Genomic DNA, 13,671 nt, shown 5'->3' on the forward strand with positions numbered 1-13,671 from the left:
GTTTTTTGGTTTTTCGAGACAGGGTTTCTCTGTGTAGCCCTGGCTATCACCGCCTAGCCGGGTATCCAGGTCTTGCTTTGGTGGGAGTACTAGGTTCTGATGATGCCAAGTAGTCTTGTTTTCTGTTGGTAAGATTCTTTTGTTTGCCTTTCACCATCTGTTAATCTCTGGTGTTAGATGTTCTTGCTGTCTCTGGCTGGGTCTGTAAGCCTGTGTCAGCACTTCTGAGAGATCAGCTCTACCCTGGCAGGACCCGTGTGCAGTGGGCTGTGGTTCAGCTGTCCCTCCTGGGTATAGATGGATGAATGAAGGCTGCAACTTCTGTGGCCTGTGCCTTCCAGCAGGTCCCACTTGGGGTCTGGGGTTAGAGCACTCCCTAGAGAGAGGCTCTCTGCTGCAGAGAGGGTTGTTGATCTGTTGTCCCTCCTGGTTGTAGACAGAATGAAAGGGTCCTGTCCCAGCTACCCTGCCACTTCTCTGGCCTGAGCCTCCAGGCTGGTTCCACCTAAGACCTGGGGTCAGAGCACTCACTGTTGCTTTTTTCCCAATTTCTTTCTTTTGAAACATGATCTTGTTATGTATCCCTATCTGCCCTTGAACTACTGATTGTTTTGTATGTAGTATCTGTGTTTATGGTCTTTACATCATTATTTAGTATCTGCATTTACAGTAGTTAGGTCATCATAGTATTTATATTTACAGTTATTACATTATCTCCTAACAAATTAATCTGCTTTTCCTTGTAAAACTCATCACAAATGTTGTTCACATTTTTTAAATTTCTTCACATTTTAGTAATCTTTTCCTATGAATCTTAAGTGTTTGGATTTATTTCTCACAATGGGCAGTGTGATCAGGACTTAGGTAGCTTTCTGGTATTTGAGCCTCTTAAATTAAATATTATTATATTGAAGTTCTAAGTTTAAAATTGTTTACTTCTTTGAATATCATTTGTGTTTGAATTACCATATGCAAATAAACAGTGACTGTTATGAGAAAATCTTACACATTTACCTTGGAAAATTCCCCTCAATATGCACATGCAGCATCTGCCATCATTGAGGAGGAGGCCTCAGAGTCAGCTTACCTCGAGCCAGGTTGTAGCAGCGTTCTGTTTATTTGGTAGGTATTTGAGGGTAGCTGAGATCTATATCTTATCAGCTTGGAATAAACAACCAGGCTCATCATGGGCAAACACAAAAATGTACGTCCAAGTACCTCAGAAGCTGCCAGCGATGAGCAGCTGGAGTTGGCAGGAACGGGAAGGGAGTTAGTCCTCAGCTGACAACTCTGCAGCTCACCTGCTGCATCTGGCTGAGAACTGTCCCGGGGCCTCCAGACACTGTTGTACTGTCAAATCTGAACTGATTCTTATGTCAGAGAAGACCCCCTTTCTGCCCCCTTCCCCTTGCTTGGCCATGCAGATGGCTGATAAAGAGCAGCAGCTACATGAGGATTTATTATCCTCTCAGGTTTTCTCTATTAGAAAGGGAAAGGTGTAAGACTGTAGTAATAGCCCCAGCTCTTTCTCCCGGGATAGACTGGAGTAACAGCAAAGTGTGTGCGAGAAAGTTACGGCAGTGCATTTGACTTGAGTAGTTGGATAATGTCTTTTTCTATATTTTGGGGTTTTGTATGATTTTGTGTTGAATTTTTCATAAAATTTTTATAGTATAAAAATCTTGCAGATGAAAAAGCTATCACATACCAAAATTAACCAGACCCCAAAATCTGTACATCTCAATGACTTCTTTACATTTAGAATGTCCATCCTGAGGCTATGGAGCTTCACGCTGATCTTGTATGTTCACCTTTAGGTGTATTTTTATCCGCTTACACCCCTCTCCCCCCAACCCAAGATATCCATGACTGATTTAGAACTAGAAAAATACTTGTGTTTTATATCCTCTCATAGCTTAGTCCATCACCTACATTCACTCCTTCCTTTCCAATGCCTGTCATTTCTTGTTGTCTTGTCTATGTACTATGATTTACCCACGTGTACATTTGTCTGCATATGTATTATTAACTAGATTCTGCAGCTGAGAGAGAATGTGGCTTTTTCCTTTCTGAGATTTTTGTGACCTCGAGTAATAAAATATTCTAAGTCCACCCATTTTCTTGCAATTTTTCTTACATTTTTCTTTAGAGTTAAATAGTTTGTGTGTGTGTGTGTGTGTGTGTGTGTGTGTGTGTTTAACATTCACTATCCATTTATCAGTGGACAGTTAGGTTGATTCCAAATTCTTTAGAGTTACTAAAACATCAGTAAACATGAGGGTTCAAATATCTCTGGCAGGGTATGGAGATTGCTGGCCCTGTATGAGGAGTAAAATAGCTGGGTCTAAATGGTAGCTGTGGTTCTTTCTCTGCTGTCTAGGGAGTAAATTTGGAAGGAAAATTGTGTTCTAGTTGCTGGTACAGTATTTGCAGTATTGTGTTTTTTTTGTTTTTTTTTTTTGGGTAGGGGGTATCATGGAGAATAGTCTTGCTGTGTTGTGTAGGCTGGTCTTGAACTTAGCTGTCTCTGTATAAGCCTCCCTTATGTTATGGTCATAGGCACATACTACCATACTTGATTGAATATTGTGTTTTTTACAAGTGTTCTCATGGAAAAGTTTTGATTTCCACATAGCTAAATTATATATGAATGGGATTCCAGTTTTACTTCTGAACCTAGCTTGGACTGTATGAATTCCTCTTACTCTGAATACCTCTTACTTTGATAACCTGGCTTAATTAATGTAAATAGTATGGCATTATTATTAGTCATTATTCTTAGAAATATTTAAACCTAAGTAGTGATTGACAGCTTTAAATCTATAAAAGAAATAGGATACTTGTTTAGATTTTTTTTTCCCATAGGTGGTGGTGTTGGGACACCAGGCTTTGTGTAGGCAGTAGCTGCTGGCCTACGTCTCCAGTGCTGGACTTTATGTTTAGATAGAGGACAGTGGTGGTCACTGATGTGTGTCATTTGATTATCACACTTGATGACATTTTATTTGTTAATGAGAGTAAATAAATGGTGTGTGTATTACTACTTCATACTCAACTTTTATTACTATAACAGTATTTAATACAATCATATTTCTTAGTTCCTAAATCTTAGTGATACCTTTTGTTAGATACAGTTGAGAACTATTAATGGTGTTCAGCCTTTTTAGATGCCACAGAGGTACTTTGAAGAAATATGATTATAATCTTTGCCTCAGGCTTCCACAGTCATCTCTCTAGTCCAGATGAGCACCGTGCTTGACAATGTGGATGTTTTCTTGGTAACTTGAGTACTCTTAAAGAGTGGAAAATCAAGCCAGGATTCATCACGGCATTGTTAGCATAGCTTTAACGATATGACATGTCCGTTTTTCTGCCTCATCTTAAAGCAGTAAGCTTTGGACTAAAATGGACTGTTATATTTCCTGTCTAGATCTGACACTGTCACTAAATGTCATGTCCCTGTCCACAGTGAAAAGTCTGTCAAAGCTGAAGTAGACTTGCTTTTCTAATAGCCCACCAAATTATTTCAATAAAAGTTTCACATGGAAAATTGGAGAAAAGAACATTTCAAGGCTTATTCCCCCTTGATACTGCTAAGAAAATAATTTATGAATGTCTTAAAGCATAAAAGACCCCAGCAAACATGGTCCTGGAGAGATGGCTCAGGGGTTAAGTGTACTTGTTGCTCATACAGAGGACCTGGGTTCAATCCTCAGCACCCACATCGTGGCTCACTGCAGTCTGTAACTCTAGTTTGAGAGGATCTGTCACCTTCTTCTGGCTTCTATGGTTAGGTATACATGTGGTGCACATGCATGCTACATACATATGTAATACACATATACACAGGCAAAACAACCATATACATAAAAATTAATATTGTTAAAAGATTATAGTAAAAAAAAGTTGAATTAAGTGAAAGGCTTTTCTTTTGTATGAGAGAAGTTTATAACATAGGACGTACATTTTTTATTGTTTGTAGTAACCAAATTTCCCTTCCTTTTCTCTGTAGGTTCTTGATTATTTCTGATCATTTTCTGAAAAGCCCGGAATTGGTGGAAGCTATGTATGGCAAACTCAGCAATCAGGAAAGGTAACCCCCTGCCCCAAAGCAGTATGGTTTTGACTCTTTAGCATTCCATATAGTGTCCAGTAGCCCCAGCTGAACTCTGTGTGGTTTCACATTGGCATAGACCTCTTAAGTACATGTGTTTGTGCAGTGGTAAGTTTACATTGCTTGGTTAACATCACACCAAAACCACAACAGGCAGTGATTTATGTAGGGTTTATATAGAATTCAGTGTGATGCTACTATTTAGTCAAAGCATGTTAAAGAAATAAAAATAAAACTTTTAAGAACAAAATGTTACAGTTCCTCAATTTTGTATCAATAGTTTCAAGCACACATTGTACTTGTCTCTTTAGGATATCCTTATATGTGCATATCACTAGTTTGATTATTTAGACTATTTATTGCTATGTTTGTGGTTCTCTGGTAGATAGTTCACACAAAGTAGTGTGCCTTTCTTGTAGTGGAAGAGCATTTATAAAGCCTAGTCATACTCAAGCTAGTAGGCAGCAGAGCGTAACCCACGTGGCAGGCCTCCTACCACTGGTCGTACTGAGTGGGCCTCTGTGCTGACGACTTCAGCCGTTGCATGAGGGTTACTGTGCTTACTGTGGTGTCCATGCTGATGTAGAGAGGAGGGGTGCGGGGAGTCTTGGGTGAACTGGAAGCTTGGTACCCAATTGTCCTCTGAGGAAGAATGAGTGTATTCTTAGTTCAGAAGTTTCCTTTGGCAGGTCATTAGGACTGAGTCAAGAGTTTTCCTCAGCAGGTTTATGTGACGAGTTCATTTTTCTCCTGTGCATGGAGAATCCATGAGAAGCAAGTAGACAATGTGTTACTCAAAATGTTCCCAGCTTCTTTGAGTCAGATGAGGAACCATACTTGAAAGCACAGGATGTAGAATAATCCTTTGAGGTATCAGATTGTGTCTCTAGCCCAGCTGCATGAGAATATCTGATTGGTTCAGGGGCTGTCTACATTTTAAAATACACTTGCGGATCAGTTACTAAAACAGTACTATACTAACCCTCAGCTGGCGACTCCTGGGGCATGATAGTGAACAGCAAGCACGCTCCCTGTCTCTTGTGCTGTGGGCAGTGACTGCACCTTAGCGTGGGCTTCTGTCTCCTTTACTCGGGCTGGGATCTATTGGGAGCAGATTCTTTTGTGAAGGAAGTTTGAATATGCATGTAATCAGTTTGTTCGGTATGATTCAGTAACGAGAGCCAGTACCATGCACTGTTTGCCCCCATTCCCGCTGAGCCGGTATGATTGTTGGCAGGTTAAAAGGCTGCTCTTCTGAGTTGGTGGGTCCAGTGCTCAGGTTATAATGCGTGTATAGCATAGGAACAAAGGTCAGCTGGTATTTGGGTGGCTCACCCATTTAACCTCTCTAGAGCTCTGTCTCATCCAAGCAGAGAGAAAGTAATAGCGGCCACTTGATGGAATTATTATGGTAGATACCTAAATAGATGACATATGAAGGTCTTAGAGCTTGCATAGTTAGCAGCCAGTAGATATGAAGGGAATGTCCCTTCCTTGAGACTCTTGCTGTATGGCCAACGCTGGTCTCAGGCTGCCATGGCTTCCAAAAAACTGTTTTAGGGGTTTGAGACTAGCTTCTGGGCCAGTGTGCGGTACTTCTCCACAATTGGGAGCAAAGTGGCTTACTTCCTGGTAGGCTGGAGGAAGGGATGGGAGACCATGTATAGCCTTCAAAGGCATGCCTTTCCTGATCTACTTCCTCCAGCTAGGCCCACCTCCTAACATTCTCCCATCTCCTAAAATAGTCCCTAGTTACCAGCTAGGGAGCAGGACTGTGGTGGAGTGATGTTTGTACAAGTGTGTAAGGGCATGCCTGTGCACACATGTATGTGTGTGCACGTGGAGATTAGGGGATGATATTGTCTTCTTTACTTTCCAGCTTAGGTTTATTTGATCGTTCATTCGTTCTCGTCTAGGAGGATTCTTTCACTGAACCTGAAATTCATAGCTTTGGCTAGACTGCCTGGCCAATCTGCTCCCAAGATCTGTTTGTCTCTATCTTCAACACTGGGGTTCCAGGCATCTAAGATCATGGCTGGGTTTACCTAGGTGCTTGGAATTAAAGCTCAGCTCCTCTTGTTCTCATAGCAAGTACTCCTCAGTCCTGGTGCTTAAGGTGTGACTGTGTGAACTGATAGTATTCACACTAATGCTGCCACTGTCCTGAGGTGCTGGAAGTCACTGTGACTTGGCATTGTTGTGGTGTTTTCAAGGTTAATGATCTGAGTGTCTGGGGTAGTGCTTCCTGAGGTTCCAGACGCAGCTCTTACTCACCCAGCTGATTCTGCTCTCTGTCTGTCTGTCTGACTGTCCATCTGTAGGTACAGGTGAGGTTTGTCAGCACCACTCTGCCTCAGTGTAATGAGCTTGCTGGGTTATGACCTTTGAGGCATATAGTATTGAACAGATTATACTTTAGGAGAAGTTTAACTCTAAATTAAAAATTTGCTGGAAAAACTTGAATTTGAATTCCAAATACTTCCTCCCTCTTACCCTTGCTCTTGGTCCTCATTCAGTCTTTTCAGGATTGCATATATGTGTAACTTTAACAACTGTAGCCTATTTCTCTTTAAATATAACTATAAAACAGAGTGTTTTGTTTTATTTGTTTGTTTTTTGTTTTGTTTTGTTTGCTATAGAAAATTTCCCTAAGTCTTTTGCAAGTTCATTGCTTAAAAAAAAAGAAAAAGAGAGACAGAAGTCATAATTTTGAGAGAGAGAGAGTATGTACCCATTTGGTCACAAGTGAATTAGAAACAGAGTAGACATGTCAGCTAGTGACTTAGAATCATGGGCACTTGGCTCGGAAATGAGCATGTGCCTAGGGAACCTCAAGAGGCCTAAGAGGTAGTTTGTGGGTTAGGGGAGGGAAGTAGGCCTTTGAATCTGATGTGTAATGATTCTGCTCACCCTTAAGCTGGGTCTAGTGGCTTTCCATCCTTGTGTCTGAGTAAGTAACATGATAAAGAGCATTTGTTAGACCGTGTGCTTGTGTTCAAGGAGGCAGAGTCACGTGACACATTTGCTCCATAAGGAACCTGGTGTGCCAGTCATCCCATAAGATTATAATGGGGTATAAAACTGCTCTGGATGTCACAGCTGTGGGACGGTCGTAGCCACTGTAGTATCATACAGTGCCTTACATGATTGTGAGATCTAGTTTTCCCCAGTTGTCAAAAATACAGCATGCACAGTTATGCACAGTCCCCAGCACTTGAGAATCAGGGGTAGTTTGGGTTTAGTATACAGTTGATTGCTTTACAGTAGTACAGTAAATCAACATACTGGGTTATCTGGCCACAACTTATCCAGACTACTTCCTTTTTCTTTTGTGTGTATGCACATTGCACACATGCATGTATGCATGTACATAAATGTTTCCAGATTGACTTTGTTAATGTAAAACTAATTAATTCTATTGCTTGTCTTGTGGAGGTTTGTGGGGATTAAATGAGACAATGTGTGTAGTACGTGAATCAATGTTAAATGTGAATAAATGATAGCTCACTTCAGTTTGCTACTGTTATATTGTGAATATATTCTTAAAACTTAAATCGACAACCTTTATGAAATATTGAATTATTTTAATGTTAAAAGTGATGGATAGAAAAAGTGTATAGGAAAGTTCCTGTTGCTATTAAGTCACATAGAAGAAACTTAAATTTTTTTTTTAAAACTTGTAATTGACAACTTTACTAATAAAGCTTTTCCTAGCTGGATATTAAGATAAGGTTAAAAAAGAATGAAAGTAACTCTTACACTGTCCTCCTGAAGTCATTCTCAGTATCCCCCAGCAGTCGTGTTATGTGCTTATGTGAAACTCTTGTTTTTCAGGATCACACTGTTAGACATCATGATAGCCAAGATAGTGAGTGATGAGCAGCTGACAAAGGATGACATCTCTATATTTTTGCGCCATGCCGAGTTGATTGCAAACTCCTTTATGGATCAGTGTAGGAACGTGCTGAAGTTGACCTCAGAACCTCACACCGAGGATAAGGTAAGGAGACAGATCTCCGCCTGGAGGGAAAGAGCAGACAGGTTTTCTATTTTATTTAAGACATCTAATCTATGAGGTTTCTTCCTTAAAAGGTTTTTAAAGATTTGTCTTTATTTATGTGTGTTTTTTGTTGCCTGTGGAGGCCAAAGAAGGTGTGAGATCCTCTGGAGCAGAGTTATAGGTGATTGTAGGGCACCTATGTGAGTGCTAGGGGCTGAACTTGGCTCCTCTGGGAGAGTTCTTCATTGATGACCCATCTCTCTAGTCCCTATTGAAAGTGAGCTCTCTGAGTGATAGGTGGCTTTGTTAGAGAACTTAGAAACTATAGATAAGGGGAAATCCTGCCCACATTAATAGCTTGTAAAATAACTCTGCTGATACCTTTAGGTCCACAGCCATGTGTTAAAGACACATACATAGATAGATTTTTGTGCCATTGACCTATCAGTTCCATAGGCATTTAACATACAGTCTGAATGAATGCATGGATGGGGTCAGCCCTGTAATGAGCTGTGTAGCTTGTTTCTGCTTCTGCTCATTGCTTTCAGTGCTGTAGTCACGTTACATAGTCACACTGTTGTAAGTGCCCATACTCTCCTGCTGCTCTTGCAGAGAGCCTGACCTAGCTTCCCAGTGCCCACCTGGCAGCTGATAACTATCTATAATTCTGCTTTTCGGAAATTAACATCTTCTTGGACTCTGAGGGCATACAGCAGGCAGGTGAAATCTCATACATATAAAAAAATAAATCTTTTAAAATAAAATATTATAAAACAAACAAATAACTTCTCAATACAGGTTTCTGAGGTGTTTTTTAAAAGTTTATTTTTCCTACCTAGGGTAGACGCTTTTTCACTCCACCCCTCCCACTCTTTCTACACCCCCCACCCCCCTCCCCGTTAACCTCATCACATTCTCCTTTCTTGACACCTTCTCTACTAAAGGCTACTGAAACTAGTTAGCAGTAATTCTATCCTACCTTTTCACTGGGAAACCTCTCCTTGTACCTATTTCTTTGGCCTCTCCTTTGAGTTAAAGTCAGAATTGTTCTCTCTTGGAAACTGCTCAGTAGCAAAGTAAAAGCACTTCTGGAACTGAATGAAAGGTGATCCTGAAGCAGCATGTGGGCACGGATCAGCTGGACGAGGCTGCCATTTCTGTGAGATTTAGTAGGAAGGTAGACTCATGGGTAATGACAGAGAGCAGGTCACATGTTTGCTGGGGCTTAAGTTAGGGTGAGCGTAATTCCACAGGGACCCAGGGAACTTTTTGAAATGTTAGTCATAGCTGTGTAGTTTGATAGCCTCTGTTTTGAGTACATAAAGGTATGTATTGCATATAAACCATACCTCAGTGAAGTAGATTTTAAATACACTTTAATGGTTGATGCTGGAGTGCTGTTGGCAGTGTTCTGGTGGGCAAGCTCCGACTCCAGAGTAGACACTCCTCAGCCTAGGGCAAGGTATGCAGCAAAGCAGACAAGAGATCATGGTAGACCCCAGGCAGTGACGCGAACCCGGGAATTTCTTCACTTCTGGTGTAATTGAAGTCACATTTGTGATACTTTGTTACACTGAGAGTGCACTGCCATCTTTCTGGTTGAATTCAAGGGCGTTGTCTTTGTTGTCTTTAGGTAGACATGAGTTCTCCTCCGGTAAGAGAAAGGAGGACATCTCAGCACTGACTTAACCTTTCTGGGAACAGTTTCTTTTGTTCCCAGCAGGGGGAGCAGTGAGGTATGATAAAACCTAATTTCCTAGGAAACATTAAAAAAAGCCCTTCAATATTTGTTCAATCACATCTGACTTTAAATTGTTCATAAGACTTGTGTTTAAAATAATTTTAGTATTATAGTGAGATACGTGTGCTCCCCCCCCATGTGTGTACACGTGTGTGTAGGAGCATGTGTGAGTGTGTGTGATGCACGCAAGGGATATGCACATGTTCATGGGTTTACATGAAGAAGCCAGGGTAGATGTCAGGTCTCTTCCTTTATTGCTTTCCATCTTACTGTCTTGAAACAGGGTGGCTTATTGAACTGGTGGCTTGCCTTTTGGCTAGGCTGATGGACTTTGGATCTTTTTGGGTCCCCCATCTCTGCCCAGTGCTGGGTTGTAGTAGGCATATGCAGTTTTTTTACATAGTACCAAGGATTCAAACTCAGGTCCTCAAGCTTGCATATGCTCTCATCTGCTGTTCCATTGCTCTAATTTTTTATGTAGAAAGATTTATACTTTCCCTTCAAATAGTAGTTTCTATAAGGAGGAGGAAACATGCTAATTTGCATAGCCTATACTTTGAGATAGAAATGGGGATAAAAAGCTACAGTAGGCTTGAAGGAGACCCTTGAACCAATATTCCAATATACTGAGTTCTTAATCCTATGCTGGAGCTAGTTGGTGTTAACTGCTGAGAGCCTGTTGTTCATATCTAGGTGTTTATGGCCTGGCTCTTGGTTGGTTGTTAGGGTCATCATGGAAGTTAATGAGTGCACATCAGGGCTCTGCCTTCATCTCTGTCAGCCACAGGCCAGCAGGCCAGCAGTGATTTCTTAGAAGGACAAAACAGTTAATCAGTGAGTAACATTTTCAGAAGTCTATGAGTAAAAATAGCTGTGTTTCTTGAGGGCTTTGCCTGTGTAGTTTGAAGACCCTGAGGCTTCCTTCATGTGCTGCTTTGCAGAAGTAGGCGAGTGGTCAGGGTCCGTGCGGGCTCTTTGCTGTACTTTATAGACCCAAGCAGAAGTAGGCGAGTGGTCGGGGTCCGTGCGGGCTCTTTGCTGTACTTTATAGACCCACTTCCAGGTTCAATACAAATTCAGTCTGTGTTGGCATAGGTTAAGGATGAGTTGACTGAATCTTAGTTACTCGTCCTGGGCCTCCCTTCCCTTTCCTTTGAAAGGCTTCTAGTTCCTGATTCCTGTGCACTTTCAGAGTTGTCATTAGTTGGAGGGGTTTGTAGTCATTTAGTTCTTGCAGCCCCATATTAAGCAACTTTTCTTAGTAGCAATTAATATGAGCCCATGGAATGAGTAAGAATGGTGTCTCTGATTGCACAGACTGATAAGGATCATAGTTTTGCCTTTTCACTTTTGCTCATATTCCACTTTTCTATAAATAGTTCTTCAGCTGATGTCAGTGAGACAAAGTTAAGAGGTTTCTGTTTTGCCAGCTCCCACCTCTGTTCTGCAGATCCATGTCAGTGTGTGCTGTTGGATGAAGGCTTTCCTTGTGTATTTGCACTTTAAGTTGCTTTGTCTCCTTTTCACAGTGGTGAATGCACACTGTTCTCTAGCGTGGCTTTTCCACACATGTGGCTGTTTCTCCTTCCATTTAAATACAGGTAGATTTACTGGGTGTGTTTTTCTTTTTTAAAGAAGTTTAGCTTTCACAGATTTTGTAATCATTTACTTACCAATTTATTTATTTAGCCCTGTAAGGTGTGGCCTGCAGGAGTGTGGAAGTAATAGGTCAACTTGGGAGAATCGGCTCTCTCCTTCCCACCTATTGACACCAGGGATTGAGTTTAGGTTGTGGGGTTTGGGAGCAAGAACCTTTCCCTGCCAAGCGCTCTCAGTGGCTCTGCTGCATGCTCTTCAAATGTTGAATGAGGTTTCACTATTTAGATGAAGTTATTTTTCTGCTAGACACCATGTTACTGACAGGAAGACAGTTTAATCCCACATTTACTTGTTCAAAGCTGCAGATATTTGTACAAGAATGCTAGTATACCATTACTTGTAAAGAGTTTTAATAAATTTTATGTTTACAGAAAACAAATTAAAAAACAAAGCAGCAGCAGCAGCAGCAGCAGCAGCAGCCCCTGCGCACTGTGCAGACAGCCTGCCGGGTCTCCAGTAGACTTGTCTAGAGGAGAGAGATAGTCTGGGCTGTGCCCACTTAACGGAGAGACTGTTGAGGCCAGCTGAATTAATGGGCTTACCCATGAGACTGACTTAGAGCTAGAGTCTACACTTTTTATATTCCTCTTACCTCTTTACCAGCAAGTGAAAACTTTGAAATAAAGATTCAAGGCATTAAATTTGTTGTTTCTTAATATTATTTGACATTTGTAGAAAGCTATATTGAAGTCTTATCTTAAAATTTTCTAAAGAATATAAGGAGTGGAATTATCAAAAATTTACCTTTGTTGAAGAATTTTATCTTCATGACCTAAACTTATAGGTGCTACTATGTTTTGTCAAATAATGTATACTTGAAAATCTGTGAAAATTACATTTTTGAAAAATATGTGGAATATTGGGAGGCCGTACAGTTGGCATGTGGTGTTTTCCTGGCCATGCTTTCTGTTTCATAGAAACTGTTAGCTATGAGCTAGCATTTTCAAACAATTTTATGTTTTCCGTTCTACCAACACATTGCATACAGTCTTAGATTCACTGAGAAATAATGTAAGTTTTTGAAGTTAGTGGTTTTTTTTTTTTGGATCACAGGACTTTGCAAGATTTTTGTGGACAAGAAGTTAATGTGTTTGATGGGATGTTTCCATCTCTAAAGTGGACTTTCACTCTGAGACTGCTTTAAAAAGAGAGTGTTTGCATAAGTGTTGCGTTTAGTTTGTTAGTCTGGACATTTATCTCACTGTTGGGAGGGGTTTTGCTTCAACAAGAGCTTTGCTGTTTCTCTACTTGAAGAACACATATAATGATGTATATGACCCTGCCACCTTGATGGTGCCGATAGTGATCCTTCAAGAACATTCCGGCAGTCCGTTTCTCTCTGCAGATAGATGTGTCACACAGCATTTATTAGAGCATTTTATTCTCTCACTGCTATTTATAACAGTCAAAGTTGAAATTCTGGTTCCTAGCAAGGAGGTTTTCTTGTCGTTCTAGGAAGCCCTGGTTACGATTCGGCTCCTGGATGTCTTGTGTGAAATGACAGCCAACACTGAGCTTCTCGGCTACCTACAGGTTTTTCCTGGCCTGATGGAACGCGTGATTGGTGAGTGAGCTGGCACACACAGGACTTCAGTTAAGAAATCTTTGACATACTCTGGTATAAGTTCAAACATAAGCCCTTATCTTTGGTATTTTCACTTAAGATTCTTTGAACTTTTTTCTTGGATGGAATTACGATGTAATGATCACAGCTCAGGTTGCTCAAGCTGCGACCACATTGCGCCTTCCCTGCTGTGGAGCTTGGGGCCTGCTTTGTAGTGAGATGACTAAGCAGACCCTTTTGCAAATACCTACGGTGTCACCTCAGAGGAATGTTTGCCATGAAACTGAGGATGGGGGTTTGCACATGATAAGGGTGATTTTCCTAAGTTTTATTTTACCATAAGTTTTATTTATAAAATCTGGTAATAGATTTTCTCCAGTTATACTTTTGAGAACAAAGAAGAGTGTTTCACTCACATTATAGATTTACTCTTGAAACAAGAAGCCTTTTATGATTAGGAAGCCATTATTTGAAGCATTACTAACTTTACTCAAAAATTGTTTGCAAATTAAATTCAATAGAACCTTGGTTTGTGTGGATACCCAGCCCTAGGTTTTGCTTGTCAATGTCCAGTGCTTTTCTTTAAAAAAAAA

The 13,671-nt window shown here is 40.7% G+C and overlaps 1 protein-coding gene across 2 annotated transcripts in view; it reads left to right on the plus strand.

Moving 5' to 3' along the window:
* Atxn10 (ataxin 10) overlaps nucleotides 1-13,671 on the plus strand; it is a 134,968-nt gene that overhangs the window by 48,399 nt on the left and 72,898 nt on the right. For both annotated transcript variants that reach the window (XM_031351775.1, XM_031351782.1), the window contains exons 6-8: nucleotides 4,013-4,093; nucleotides 7,949-8,114; nucleotides 12,970-13,078. In XM_031351775.1, the coding sequence (XP_031207635.1) occupies nucleotides 4,013-4,093; nucleotides 7,949-8,114; nucleotides 12,970-13,078 (356 nt within the window). The remainder of the gene's footprint in view (nucleotides 1-4,012; nucleotides 4,094-7,948; nucleotides 8,115-12,969; nucleotides 13,079-13,671) is intronic.

The sequence above is a fragment of the Mastomys coucha genome, unplaced genomic scaffold, assembly GCF_008632895.1.
Source record: "Mastomys coucha isolate ucsf_1 unplaced genomic scaffold, UCSF_Mcou_1 pScaffold11, whole genome shotgun sequence".
NCBI classification, from domain to species: Eukaryota; Metazoa; Chordata; class Mammalia; order Rodentia; family Muridae; genus Mastomys; species Mastomys coucha.